Source organism: Lontra canadensis, unplaced genomic scaffold (genome assembly GCF_010015895.1).
Source record: "Lontra canadensis isolate GAN:19392208 unplaced genomic scaffold, GSC_riverotter_1.0 scaffold28, whole genome shotgun sequence".
Taxonomy (NCBI): Eukaryota; Metazoa; Chordata; class Mammalia; order Carnivora; family Mustelidae; genus Lontra; species Lontra canadensis.
Window position 1 is genome coordinate 18,228,695 of NW_022631022.1, and position 14,975 is coordinate 18,243,669.

General features: G+C 49.9%; 1 protein-coding gene across 1 annotated transcript; it reads left to right on the forward strand.

Annotated features, from left to right (window-relative positions):
- Positions 1 to 733: 733 nt before the first annotated feature.
- Positions 734 to 13,322, forward strand: TBC1D21 (TBC1 domain family member 21). Its single transcript, XM_032865154.1, has 11 exons — positions 734 to 793; positions 7,157 to 7,264; positions 7,390 to 7,493; positions 8,699 to 8,793; positions 9,320 to 9,430; positions 9,545 to 9,645; positions 10,597 to 10,693; positions 11,025 to 11,125; positions 12,057 to 12,173; positions 12,784 to 12,867; positions 13,258 to 13,322. The coding sequence occupies exons 1-11, from the start codon at positions 734 to 736 to the stop codon at positions 13,288 to 13,290; spliced, it is 1,011 nt and encodes a 336-aa protein (XP_032721045.1). The 3' UTR covers positions 13,291 to 13,322.
- Positions 13,323 to 14,975: the final 1,653 nt, after the last annotated feature.

The following is a 14,975-nucleotide window of genomic DNA, read 5'->3' on the forward strand; positions in this document are numbered from 1 at the left end:
ATTTCGCTTATTCTTCCATTCAATTAAGTCATTTATTCAGTCCTGCGGGCACTGTCTTAAGTGCTCTGTATATAAGGAAAAATAAGACGGGTATCTAACCCCAGAAGCTAGCAATCAGATACACATACTAACACTGAATCACCTGGGAAGTTTTTCAAAATATAGGCCCCCAGGCCCCCAACCCAGACAACTGATTCTGAATCCCGGGAATCGATTCCCGAGAAACCTGAAGCTCAGATTCTAGGTGTTATCTGGGTTTGGGCAATGATCTGTGGGCTAACAAGGGGAGCGAGCCAGAGGAGGGATACCCAGAGACAGGGAGGAAGGCTTCCTGGCCCACCTTTCCTAGGAAACCTCCCCCGACCTGCCCAGCACCCTGATCTGCATGTTCTTATCCTCAACCTCCACTGTGTCCTGTGTACAGGACATGTACACAGGATGTCCTGTGATTTTTCTGGCTGACCAGTAGATTTAGTTGGTTCCTGCATGTGTGTTACCTCTGAGGCTGAGCACTCCCATGTTCCAAGGTCATTATGATGAGGGTTCCAGGGGCCTTGTGACACACACTGCCTGGCTCTGTTCAGCTATAGGAGGTCAGGGAGAGGCTAAGTTCCTCCTGGGAATGAAATTCATTCCCTAAAAGGAAGATCACTTTCCCCTGCTAATGAAGCATCATTTAGGTTTCTAAGTGAGCTCTGGTCAGAAGCTGCTTTGAAGACATCCAGCAGGGCCCATGACCACCCTTTCTCCCGAAAACAGTCTCTCTGCAAGGTGGTCGGCCTCCTTCATCCTGGTATGTGTTCAGTCCATCCTTCCCCAACTTCTGGTTTGCATGTGGCTTTCCTCAGTGGGATGGGAAGGGCTAGAACCCTGATTTGGCCTACAAGGTTGAGCAGGGTAAGTTGTACATTGATCTTACATCAGGACTAAAAAACGCAGGTCCCCTTCCTCCCTTTCACCCTTCTTTCTAAGCCAGGTACCTCTCCCCATACGTCACGGTCTAACTTTAATGACTTCTAAATTTGCAAGTTCAATCACGGAGATGATCAATTTTCCTTGGTATTTTTGCCAACAATTTTGGTATGCTGCCACCAGGTGGCAGTAACGCCTTTGTTAGCACGTGGTTTCAAGACCATTTAACAAGATACATCTTTTCATTAAAAGTCAGCCTCAGTCATAAAAGTTCTCCACGCGGTGTATTTTTCAAAATCATAAAAACTAATTATAATGACCACAACCAATCTGAAGTTTCATTAATCCTAATGATTAATACACAAGAAAGCTGAGAGGCAAAATGGGTACCTCTCTCCCTGAGTTTTAAATGTTATGGCTTTATTGCAAACTGTCACCAGGTCTTGATTTGGATTTTCTTTATATCTTTACTCATTTCTCTGAACTTACAGAGTGATAATAATAAAATAACGAACAGTCACATAGCCTTTAGTATGTACCACAACTGTTCTAGAGGCTTTATCTATAGTCATTTATTCTCACCGTAAACCTATATGAAGTAGATGATTCTATTATCTTCGTTTTATGAGAAAGCTGGGGCACAGAGACAAAACAACTTGCCTAAGGTCACGCAGCTGGTAAGTGGCAGAACTGGTATTTAGACCCAGACTGTGGAGTCCATCTTCCAAATCAGTGACTCTCAAAATGTGGTGCCCCAAACTGCCCCATTAACATCAACGGGAAACTTGTAATGCAGGCTCTTGATCCCCAGGTGTCCCGAACCAGAAATTCCCAGGGTGAGGTCCAGTGATCTGTGTTTTAACAAGGGCTCCAAGTGAGTCTGATGTGCAGCTAACCATTGTCTTAAACCATTCATTTAATCACTATGCTATACGGATGACACACCCCCATACCTAGGCTGGTAATAATCACCCTGGTAAATTTCAAGTGGCACTAATGCCTCCTCCACCCCAATTTTAATACTCCTTCCCTGCTTGGTCACCCTGCCCTCCCCTGGGTGAAATCACTGACATGATGAGCCACTCTTACTGTTGGGGGTGTATCTTGTCCCTCAAGGGAACCGGAGTAGAAGAGGTTGAGAACCATAAGCAGCCTGCGACCCTTCCTACGCCTACTAGGGACTCTGTTGCTATGAGTTTTCAGAGCAACATGGCATCAGAAGCCCTCCTGGAAAGCTTGCCTTATCCTCCAGTCGCTTTCCTATTTTACTACAAGTATTAGAGGGGGCACCTGAGTTGCTCAGTCAGTTAACCATCTGCCTTTGGCTCAGGTCATGATCCTGGGGTCCTGCGATTGAGCCCAGAGTCAGGCTCCCTGCTCAGTGGGAAGCAAGCTTCTCCCTTTCCCTCTGTGTGCTCTCTCTCTCTCTCTCTCTCTCTCTCTCAAATAAATAAATAAATCGGGGCGCCTGGGTGGCTCAGTGGGTTAAAGCTTCTGCCTTCAGCTCAGGTCATGATCTCAGGTCCTGGGATCAAACCCTGCATCGGGCTCTCTGCTCTGCAGGGAGCCTGCTCCCCCCCACCACCACGCGCTCTCTCTACCTGCCTCTCTGCCTACTTGTGACCTCTGTCTGTCAAATAAATAAATAAAATCTTTAAAAATAAATAAATCTTTTAAAAATTCTAAAAATTAAAATATTAGAGAAAATCCTTAACACAATGATTCGGAATAGAAGAGGGTAGGGTGATATATGCTTGCAGCCAAGCCTTCCCATAGCAGGAAGATGCTAGAGAAACTGAACCACTTAGGACTCCTACTTCTGGCCCGGACTATTCTGGAGGAAACATGACCATGGTGTCGCTTTTGCTGGTGGAGAGCTTTAACCTGTTAAAGCACACTGTAAAGGTGGGACACTTTCACAATTGGTCTACCTATCAGTAACTAGAAGAAAAGCTACTGCAGAGCTGAAGAAGAGTATCCAGCACCTCGGGGACTACATATCCCCCCAGGCTAAACACCCTGATTCTGGCGCCAAACATCTCTGTATTCAAATCTCAGCCCTGATATTCACTGTATGACCTCTGACATACTAAATAACCCTCTCTCCCAGCCTCAGTTCCCTGATCAGTAAAATAGTGTGATAACCAGACCTACTGGGGCACCTGCATGGCTCAGTCGGTGCGGCATCTGCTTTCTGCTCAGGTCACAATCTCAGGGCCCTGGGATTGAGCCCCACATCAGGATCCCTGCTTGGTGGGGAGTCTGCTTCTCCCTCTCCTGCTCCCACTGCTTGTGTTCCCTGTCTCTCAAATAAATAAATAAAATCTTAAAAAAAATAAATAATCACACCTACCTCGTAGGTGGCTGCAAAGATTAAATGATAAGTACAAAGTGCCTAGGACAGTGTCTGGTACATCATCAATGCTTTGTAAATCAGAGAATATAATACATTTATTTTCATAATTGATTTATTTGGGTTTCTATCATTTTTATGCTTTATGCTTTTGTGAATTCCTTGTTGCTTCCTGTATTACCTGCTTTTATTTTTAAAAGTGAATTAGAAGGAAAATGCCCTGTTCTTATAAATCTCTAATTTTTTAAGTAAAAAAAAATTTTTTTTCTTCTGACTCCATCCCTCAATCTATTAAAAAAAAATGTTTGTAGTTAAAAAATCTTCTCACAAAAACACTCTAGGCCTCGGAGTCTTCACTGGTGAGCTATATTAAATATTGAAGAAAGAAATGCTACCTATTCAATACAAACTATGTTTGAAAATTTTAAAGTGGGAACACATCCCTGCTCCTCCTATGAAGCCAGTATGACCTTGGTACCAAATCAAAGACATTACAAGAAGAGAAAATTGTAGACCAATATCTCACATGAACACTGATGCAAAGATCCGAAATAAAATTAAGCATATAGTCTCCGATAATGTATAAAAAGGATAACATATCACCAGTGGGGTTTGTCCAAGCAATACAAGGCTGATTTAACATTCAGAAGCATGCAACATAATTTACCGTATTAACAAGCTAAGAAACAAAAACTGTACGATCATTTCAACAGATGCAGAGTATTGTTTGAAAAAACCCAATAGCCATTCCTGATTAAAAACTCCCAGCAAACCAGCAGGGGAACAGAACTTCCTCAACCTGATAGCGGGCAGCTACAAAAAGCCTGCTGTGAATATTATGCTGAGTCATGAAAGTCTGAATGCTTTTCCTCTAAGACTGGAAACAGAGCAAAGATACCTGCTCTCACCATGTTTATTTACCTCTGCAATGGAAGATCTAGCCAGTTCATAAATAAATAAATAAATACATACATACATACATACATACATACATACATAAATTTTTACAATAACATCCCCCTAACCGAAAATATTTAGGGATAAATCTGACAAAATATATGAACAGCCTACATACCTACAAAATAATGCTGAGATAAATTTAAAAAGACCTAAATAGAGAAATACAGAATATGTTAGTCTTTTTGTGCCATATGTCTCTGTTGCAACCACTTAACTCTGCTATTTTAAAGATTTTTATTTATTTATTTATTTGAGAGAGAGAGAGAGAGAGAGAGGAGAAAGCACAAGCAGAGGGAGGGGCAGAGGAAGAGGGAGAAGCAGGCTCCTTCCCTGAGCAGGGAGCCCAATGTGGGGCTTGATCCCAGGACTCTGGGATTATGACTTGAGCTGAGGGCAGGTGTGCAACAGACTGAGCCACCCAGGGGCCTCTTCACTCTGCTATTTTAGCGTGAAAGCAGCCATAGACGATACATGAATGAATGCGCACAGCTGTGTGCCAATAAAACTTTATTAAAAAAAAAAAAACACAGGTTGCAAGCCAGATTTGGCCCATGGGTTGCAGTTTGCTCATTGTTAACTTCTATAATAAATCCCCATGGAAACCACAAAAGCTACTAAGACTAATAAGTGAGGTTAACAACGTGGCAGGATACGAGATCAATATATAAAAACCCATTGTAAAATGAAACAGGATGGGATCAGGAGGGAGAAAAACCATAAGAGACTCTTAATCTCACAAAACAAACTGAGGGTTGCTGGGGGGAGGGGGTTAGGGAGAGGGTGGTTGGGTTATGGACATTGGGGAGGGTATGTGCTATGGTGAGTGCTGTGAAGTGTAAAACTGGTGATTCACAGACCTGTACCCCTGGGTCTAATAATACATTATATGTTAATAAAAAAATAAAAATTTTTTAAAAATGTATTTCTATATACTAGCAACGAACAAGTTGAAAGTTTAAAAATAACACCTTTTACAATAACATCCCCCCAACCCAAAATATTTAGCGATAAATCTGACAAAATACATGAAAAATCTACATGCCTACAAAACAATGCTGAGAAATTAAAGAAGACCTAAACAGATGGAGAAATACACCATGTTCATGGGTCAGAAAGCTCAGTATTATGGTCAATTCTCCCCAAACTGACCTATAAATTCAGCACAGTCCCCATCAAAATCCCAGCTGCCTTTACTGTAGAAATTGATAAGTTGACTAAGAATTGTATGGAAATGCACCACCAAAGTTCCCTTTCATGATTAAGGACCCCAGGACGCAGCCCAGCATTGCCTACTCTCTCTTGCTTCCTGCCACGGTTCATGCTGAGTGTCGCAGTCTGAATATAGGTTGGGAGCATGTGATGGCAGGCTGAGAGTCGGAAGCCGGGCTCTGCTCAGACAAGTGTCTATGTGACTAGGGCATGACATCAGGACAGAGCCTGCTTCCCAAGGTTAGGCCAACAATGAGGGTGGAATTGGGGGGTTTTTTGTTTGTTTTGCTTTTGTTTTGTTTTTTCATATCTTCTTGGGCCCCTGTGTCCTATTTTGGTTCAGAAGATAGATCCTGGAGACATTACTAAGGGGCTCAATCCATGCCTATCAAATGTGGCGTTAGTGGAAATGATCGCCAATCTTGGCCCGTGGGTTCTGATTATTTTTTTAATTTCCAGTGCTAAAGCGACTTCTAACAGCTTCCTCTCGCGCGGTCCTCGGACCAGCAGTAGCAGCAGCAATCTCCTGGGAGCTTGTGAGAAACGCATCCTCCTGAGCCCCACCCCAGACCCTCAGAGTCAGAATCTGCTTTTTAGGAAGATTCTCAGGGGACTCCTATGCAAATTCAATTTGAGTCACACATGGGCACGTTCGGGTGTATATCCCTGTATATATCCCTGGGGAGTTGGGAGTGTGCCTATCACACAGAGCGAGTCACCTGCCAAGCTCGGTCCATCAACCCGTCCTCGTGCCTGCAATAATGGCATTTCAAGATACGCTTCTCTCCAATAAAGGCTTCCTCTAGGAAGCTTCCCCCATTCTGGCAGGCACTCTTACCTCCTGGTTACTGTCTTATGAGCACTTTCAATTACTTCCCAAGCAGTGTCCTCACCTCCCCCCATCTCTCTCTCTCTCTCACACACACACACACACACACACACACACACACACCCCTCTCTTATGTAAACCAGAAAACATTTCTCACGATGAACTCTTTGACTCTTCCAGGAAAGGCAAAAGTTAGCTCATGGGAGTGTTTAGCACTTATTTTATATCTTTCCACTATCAAAGTTGGAAAAATTATTACAGAAAAGTTTGAAAACACAGGAAAAAAGAAAAGATGATACAGGACCCTATTTCTCCAAGATAATCACTCTAGCTTTTGGTTGGTTGTTGGTTTTGTTTTTGTTGTTTTTTTTTTTTGATTTTTTTCCATAACAGAATTGCCCTAGTGATTAATGCACTATACATTAGAGTATATAAGGCATAGTTTTCATAGTACATAACAGGTCTATGGGGAGTATAGCACGTAGAGAGGATAGAGGCTAGATACTGAATGTATAATTTTGTATTCTGCTTTTTTTGGTTAATATTTTAATGTTTCCAGGTTTTCATTCCCTGTAAGCCCCATTTTTTAAATGCCTCACAATATTCCATTGAGCATATAAATTACATTTATTTAACTATTTCCTTATTGCATGTTAGAGCAAGTGCTGTTTTCCCTTTTGGTAAGTAATGCACCATGAAAATTATTGTGTATTCAGCATTTTTCTATAACTTTGCAGTAATTTCTTTAGGATAGATTTCCAGAAGTGAGTCAGAGGCAGGGAACTTGATCCATATTGCAAACTCCAGATGACAGGATGGGGAAGAAAAAATAAAACTTAAAAAAGAAAAGCCACAGGTTCCTAACAGAGAGCTAAAGTGATTGTCCTTGCCAGGCGAAGAGAAAACCACCCATTGACAAGACAGAATGGGATGGCTTCTTCGATGAGAACGGTCTATTGGCCAAGTCACGAGACCTCATTTGTGTGAACATCCTGGAGCGGGTACGGTCCCCAAGGCCTTGCCCTGGCACTGGAGGGCACAGGTGGGCAAGGGGCAGGTGTGGCATTTGGAGACACCCTCTTGGCAGGCATCTGGAGGTCTCCTGACCTCTCACCCCCCACCCCAGGGTCTGCACCCCTTCGTGAGGACAGAAGCTTGGAAGTTCCTCACGGGCTACTACTCATGGCAGAGCTCCCAGGATGAGCGGCTCACCGTGGACAGTACAAGGAGGTAGAACATTCCAGACCCTGTCAGGGGAGGGTAGGTGACAGTGCCCATTCCAGCCTGACAATTGCAGTCTTCTTCCCCCCAATGGATTTCTTATTCTAAGAGACAAAAAAGCCCCTGTGCTCCTGACCCAGGGCGTGAACATGGGAGGGGCCAGCACCTTCCCACTCAGCTCCAATCAGCCGTGCACAGATGGCCCGGAAGGGGCTTAATCCCAACAGCTCCTCGTCCCCGCCACCACCCAGTCCCTTCCTCCCCTAGGGCCTAAGCAGTCTAGTTGAGCTGAAGACTCATGCACAAAGGGCCAGTGGAGAACCATTCAGGGCAGTAGGGGAACTGAGGGCTGGCCTGGAAAGCTTGAGAGCCATGACAAGAGCCCGTGTTAGCTCTCCAAGGCTGCTGTCACAGGCACCACAAATAGGGTTTGCAACAGTGGGAATCTATTCCCTCGCTTCTGGAGTCCAGAAGCCCAAAAGCAAGGTGCCAGCAGCACCCCACTCCCTGAAGGCTCTAGGGGAGAGTCCTCCCCTGCCTCTGAGGTTTTTGGTGGCTTTGGGGACTCCTCCCATCTCTGCCTCCATGGTCACACGGACTTCTCCTCTCCCCTCTGTCTGTCTCTGTGTCTCTGCGTGTCCTTAGAAGGACACTTGTCACTGGATTTAGAGTCCACTGAGATAATCTAGATTGATCTCATCTCAAGATCCTTAACTACATCCACAAAGCCCCTTTTTTGAGTAAGTTCACATTCACAGGATTTAGTAGTTAAGGTATAGACATGGCTTTGAAGGGTCACCAGCATCCTATAGCACCTAAGCACGTCCTAATTATGGACACTAAACACTGCCTCATCCAGGCCTTCTGACTCCAAGGTGCCAGGATGACCCCCATTCTACAGAAGAGGAAACTGAGTCTTAGAGAGGGATCATGATGTCCCCAAGGCCTTACCCTCGTTGCAAACTCTCAGTTATTAATTGTGGAGCCAGAAATCAGGAACAGTTGTGAGACCCCCAGGGCCACAAGGCTTGAACCTGCTTCCATGCTGCCTTCCGGGGGCACATGAGCACAGAACAGCACAGTTAGGGCTGGCGCAGACCAAGATGAGGGAAGCCTCACAGGTAGGGGGAGAGCCTAGTGGAGAGCGCTGGTCAGACTGCCCTTGACTGGCGAGGAGAAGGCTGTCTCCTCCAGCCTCAGTTCTGTCTGCCCAGGAAGAACTATGAGACCTTATGCGAGATGTATAAAAAGATTCAGCCCCTTCTGGAAAACCTGCACCGGGACTTTATGGAGACTCGGAATTCCATCGGTGAGCAGAGTCCGGTGGGCAGGGCTGGGTCGGGCGGGGGAGCCTGAGGCCATGCCTGCCTGCTCCTCAGTCATATGCAGGGGCGGATGGTTTCCTGGTTCCTGGGAGAGGCCTTCAATTCTGGAATTCTGCTAGCTAAACCCTGGTTAGTCCACCCATCATGTCTCCTAGGGGCTCCTACATGCCTAACGTCGTGTTCCCTTGAGGGCATGCTGTTCCTGCTGCTTTGTCTTCGTCTCTCCCCTTTGGCCTTGAACAAGACTGGATTTCAATGGACGGGCCCGTGGAGTGGGGATGGGGGGGCGCATTCCTAGCAGAGGATATGGCCTAGTCAAAGATTCGGAGGTGGGGACAATGCCAGGCAGCTCAGGGCGTGGTGCTGGGCAGACCCCTGTGGGTGGATGTCATTTTCACAATCCCCTCCCCAGGGTGCCCTGGGTCCTGCCCTTTGGGGGAATAAACTCATTCATGGCCCCTCTGCTGAGGCCATCTGGTGCCACTGACCTGTCTCTTGTCCCCAACCTAGCGTATGACATTCAGAAACTCTATGACAAAGACCACCTAGGCAACGTCATTATCGACAAGAAGAGACTGGAGAAAATCTTGCTCCTGAGTTATGTCTGCAATACCCAGGCAGGTGGGCCGTGGGGCTGAGCCCCCCCGAGTCCCCCTTCTCAGTTCCTTCCTGGAACCCCTTCCCTGCCCAAGCCCAGGGCTCACCCGTCCTCACTGTCTCCCCTCCCCCACCCAGAGTACCAGCAGGGCTTCCACGAGATGGTGATGCTTTTCCAGCTGATGGCAGAACACGACCATGAGACCTTCTGGCTTTTCCAGTTCTTCCTGCAGAAAATGGTGAGGGCTGGGCCTGAGCTCAGGGCCCACCTTCCTGCCACTCCCCAGACACCCCCGGAGGTCAGGCAGGCAATGGGAGCCCCGGCTCTTTCCTCCAGCCACAAAACAGCCCTCTGGGTCCCAGAGGAGCCTGGGGAGGCAACACTCACCCCAGTGAGTTTATTGGGGGGTGGGCTGTGTGTGTTGCAGGCATTGGAGTTGAGGAGGGGGCTGGAAGGGTGCTCTGGGTCCAGTTCTCACCAAACCTTGAAAGAGTGTAACTGGCCAGTCCCAGGGATGGCTGCCTCTTCCTGGCATTCCACCCCCCCCCCAAACAGGGCTCTGCTCCCACAGAACTTCCATGGCTCCCTGTCGCCTCCAGAATAAGATCTGGTAACCTTGGCCAGGCATTCAAGGACTATCTGTGGCCTTCTCTCTCACTGCTGCTTTCACGTGACCCACAGTTCAGACCCACCAGGGGACTGGCTACTCCCCAGATGCACCCCACAGTGATCAGGTTGAGGGCTTTTGAAGTGGCTCTCTCCAGAACACCCTCCTTTGGAAAGCCTTTCCTCATGGTCTGGGAGCGGCTGTCCAGAATCAACCCTCATCCCTTTCCCCCTCCCTGGAACAATGGGCTTGATGCTCTTCCCCTGTCCCACTTAGTTCTGTCCGCATAGCCGGGCTGGCTGCATTGAGAGCCACACCTGAGACATCCCTGGATCCCCACCCCCGACACACACACGTAGGTGCATACACATACATAAAAGAGCACAACTACACACGCAGATCAAGGGGAGACAGACACGACGTGAGTGTGTGCGTGCGCACACACAGCCAGGCTCATACTGACACGAGTCCAGCCCGGAGCCAGCCACGCACAGGGCCTCCGGCACTGAGTCACTGGTGACCCCGGCCGGCCCTCAAGCCAAGAAAGATTCGGTTGCCCTTGCTCCCGCCCATCTTTCTCAGGAGCACAGCTGTGTTATCAAGATCGGAGTTGGCAAGAACCTGGATATGCTCAACTCTCTGATCAACTTCTTGGACCCGGTGTTTGCGGAGCACCTAAGTGAGTAGACCACCCCCAGCCTCCTGCAAACGGACAGCTCCGCCCACAGGGTGGGCCTGAGAAGGGCCCCGCCCCCAGTCCTGGTCGCCGGTGGGAGCCTTTGGTCCTCTCTCCCGGTCCCTGGAGGAAGGTTCATCTAGACATGGGGTGGGAACGCGGGCAGTTGAAAATTCACCCCAAACGTTCTCTGAAGACAGCTGGCAACGTGAGAGCCAGGCATTTTGGATTTCCCCGGGGCATTCTCGAGCCCTGCTGTTCGGCCTATCAGTGCGCCACCCCTGGTTTCCCCGACTGGGTCCTCCGGGCTGACACCCCGCTTCTCTCTCCACAGGAGGAAAGGGGGCGGGGGCCGTGCAGTCCCTCTTCCCCTGGTTCTGCCTCTGCTTCCAGCGGGCCTTCAAGTCTTTCGACGACGTCTGGAGGCTCTGGGAGGTGAGTCCTCCTTGGACAGAGGGGCTAGACCCCCACCCCTTAAACAGGGGGAAAGCCTGTTTCCTTGCTTCCCCTTTATTGCTGCTTTGGGATGGAGTTGAGCAGGTTGGGGTTTATGGGGCCTTGTTGGAGGAGGCGAAAACATCAGCCTGTCCATCTGTCCATCCTGTCCCACCAGGACCTTCTTCAGGGCAGCGGGGCAGAAGGAGGGGCTCTCAGCCTGTGCGGTGGAAGCCTGGCGGGCTTTCCTGCCACTCTAACCCCTGCAGGCCTCCCTCTGTTCCACGTCCCCAGCTGCCCCTTCCTCTGCCTTCCCCTTCGTTTGAGTGCTGGCTCCCTGTGAGCTCTCACTCCTGGAGAAGGAGGGGCCCTCCGAGCACAGGTCAAAGGTGTAATTCTTTGATCCCAGGCCTTCGGGCCATAGGCCCATGAACCTCCTAGGGAACAGACCCACTGCCCACTTCTGCTCTGCCCAGCCCAACACTCCGCCTGGCATTCAGCACCCCACAAGTCAACTCCCACCTGCCTTACCCCTCCCTCCTGGCCTGCTGGTTTCCATGCCCAAGTCCAAGGCCACTCCCAGGCCCCTGGGGACACCTCTGGATTGTTGACTGATCAACCTTTGCTTTGCCAAAGCTCCACTCCTTCTCCTCCTCTCTCCCCTTCCTCCTTCCCCCTCCCTTTCTCTTTCCCTCCTTCCCTCTCGCATCCTCTCCTCCTCTAGCTAATGAATTCCCTGAAGCTTTTTCTCTGAGTCCCCCAGTAGCCAGCACAATGTCTGGGATCCCCCGAGGTAGCACCTGCCTGAGTGAGCGAGGGAGTCAGCAGTGAGGCCCAGGGATGGCCAACCCCGGGTAGGTCTGTGGTCAGTGGGCACCTCACCACCCAAAGGGCCGGGAAGCCCGGGCTGAGACTCGTGGGCCGTCTGCAGGTTCTGCTGACAGGGAAACCCTGCAGAAACTTCCAGGTGCTGGTGGCCTACAGCTTGCTGCAGATGGTGCGTGAGCAGGTGCTGCAGGAGAGCCTGAGCAGCGACGGCATTCTCCTGGTGAGAGGACCCTGGGGCAGGGCCAGCCCCTCCCCCACCCCCACACCTCCCACGCCTCCCATGCCATCCCAGCCCTCCGGCCGTGGCAAGAACTGGGTTGCCCTGAGCACCGTGCTGGTCTCATGACAAGCGGGATGCAGCGGGACAGTAACTATCACAGCAGCACCCTAATTTAACATAGGAGGACACTGAAGCCTTGAAAGCTTTTCAGCCTCTAGGTTTACTGCCTCCCAGTCAACCCCCTGGGCCGTAGGGTCCTCCTTGTGGCAAAAGACCGAGAGTTTTCTGACATTGCTAAAAAGGAGTCTAGGTTAAAAAAAAAAAATCTAGGGAGACAGCCCAATTATAAAACAAGTTCTCCTTAGAAGCTCCTGAGACCCTCAGGGGAACCCCGGTACCCCTCAGAGCCCCGTATGAAAACGACACTTACCATCTCCCCACAAATACCACATTCCTGAGGTGAAAATTCCAGCATTGTGCCAGGCTGGTTGGGGAGAGATTAGGTGGCCCTGGCTACTGCCGGGAGCAGTGATCTTGTCCCCTGGAAGTGGGAGGCAGCCGCCTGTACCCAGGGAGACCTGCTTCCTCCTGGCTTCCTCTCCTGGCACAGGCCTGCAACAGCCTCATTGACCTTGACGCTGACGTGCTCATCTCTGCTGCCTGCTTGGTGTATGCTGAGCTCATCCAGAAAGATGTAAGTGGCCCTTACATCCAGAAAGATGTAAGATGTTATTTGCCTTCCTCCTCTTCCTCCTCCAAGAAGCCTTCTCTGATTTTCCGAGCCCAGCCCTGACATATGGCAGGATATTCGGCTGCAGAGACACAATTTGTGTCTCCCTCGTTCTCTGCAGCTTGGCGTGGTCTCCTTGCTGTTCGCATGTGCAACTCCCACCTCCCCAGGGAGGCTGCGCCACGCAACCACGATGCCCTCCTCCTTCATGCCCTGCGTCCATCCCAGCAGGTCGGGCACAGGGCTGGGCCCCCCAGGGTTTAGTAGGATGTCACTGGCTGGACAGACTGAGGAATGAGAGCAACAGACCAACGTCTGTCTGCCTCAACCTGCTGGCACCCTCCTCTTTCCCAGGTTCCTCAGCCACTGAAGGACTTCTTTCTCTGAGGACTCTCGCCGTGGACAGATGCCCTCGACGGATAGGACGGAGGTAGTGCTTTAGCCGTGAGGTCCGACGGGCGTTAGGGTGAGGGAGAAGCTAATACAGCTACACAGGAAACAGCCTCTGGAGTCAGAGTTTGTGGTGCGTGGTGTATCTCCCGCGGACACACAGGGGTGGAGAGGAACGTCCAACAGTGAGAGAGGCCCAGTGGATGAGCAGGGAGATAGCGAGGCCAGTGAGGGGCAGGCACACCAGGGACACTGCACCCGTTGGAAACTCTTCCACGAATGAAGGGTTCTACTGTGGTTCCACACTTGGAGGCACATGGGTCAGGATGGAAACAGCTTCGAGAGCCTCCTAGCTTCCTGCACGAGACAAACTGAACGTGTCTCATCCCTGGACCAGGTCTTGAGAAGAGGCCCTGACCACAGGGCTTTGCACACACACCACCATTTTCACCCTTACGCCCAACACCATGATCCTGAATTCAGTGGTTCATCCACGGATTCCCCTGCGGTCTGTGGAAGGACACAGCCCAGGTCTCTGGCTTGCAGGCCATTCCCCTCCTGGTTTCAAAGCCTCATAAGCACACTTTCATATCTCAGCCTAGAAAGCATCCTCAGACTAAACTCTTTTCTTTGGCCTTCGTCAGTCTCTCCAGAGAACGGCCCCTGTTCCCCAGCCCAGGCAGCCTAGTCGCTCCCTGGGGCAGAAGCTTGTGCCGCCCACACTTCCCAGACAGTGTTCCAGCCCGGAACCCCCTGCCCAGCCTGCTCATGCTCTGAGGGTGCCCTCAGGGCGGACAAAGGATTGGCCAGAAGGGGCTGAACCCACAGAGAGGCCGGGGTTGACCAGGTGCCCCATATCTGCTCTGCGAGTGTGCACATCTGCGTGCATGTGTATGTGCAAACACACACACACACCTGCTCAGTGGCTACATCTTTTCGGAGGGACTGAAGGAGCCACTGATTTTGCTGTGACCTTGGCCCCTAGGAGGAGGCATAACCATCCTTCCCACTCTTCCCCAGCTGCCCCCTTCTGCTCGCATCCCGTCACTCTCAGTGACCATCACTCAAAAGGCACTACAACCCCAATTAGTATCTGGTCTCCTTCCCCTCAAGTGACAGTCCCCAGCCACGGCTAGCTCGGAGTCCCTCGGCCGCTGTATGCGTGCTGAAGAGCCAGCGTTTCCAGGCAGGAAGTTCACGTACTGTGCTGCTTGGGTTTATGTTCCCAAGACAGCTGATTTCAATAAGGGTTCCCGTGTGGGATACGGCTCTCGAAGAACAAAACTGTGTTTTCATTTTACCAAAAACCAGAGTCAAAGACAACTTGGGGGCGCCTGGGTGACTCAGGAGGTTAAGCCTCTGCCTTTGGCTCAGGTCATGATCTCAGGGTCCTGGGATCGAGCCCCAAATCGGGCTCTCTGCTCAGCGGGGAGCCTGCTTCCCCCTCTCTCTCTGCCTGCCTCTCTGCCTACTTGTGATCTGTCTGTCAAATAAATAAATAAATAAAATTTTAAAAAAAAGAAGAAGAAGAAGAAGAAGAGCATGCAGGGGACCTATCCCACTTCCCTAATCCTGCCCCAGAAGCTTGGAGAAGGCTAAATCAGAGCCCTACTTGTGACCACGTCTGGTTTTGGAAACCAAGTCCAGGCTGCTCTGGCCACTCCTTCTGCGGGACAGCGGCT

Bases quoted from the DNA above. Each gene is read 5' to 3' on its own strand.
- TBC1D21 (XM_032865154.1), top strand. From the start codon at position 734: ATGACCACCCTTTCTCCCGAAAACAGTCTCTCTGCAAGGTGGTCGGCC. The intron at 8,794-9,319 runs GTGAGCAGAGTC...TCCCCAACCTAG, and splicing joins GGAGACTCGGAATTCCATCG to CGTATGACATTCAGAAACTC. The intron at 10,694-11,024 runs GTGAGTAGACCA...CTCTCTCCACAG, and splicing joins GGTGTTTGCGGAGCACCTAA to GAGGAAAGGGGGCGGGGGCC.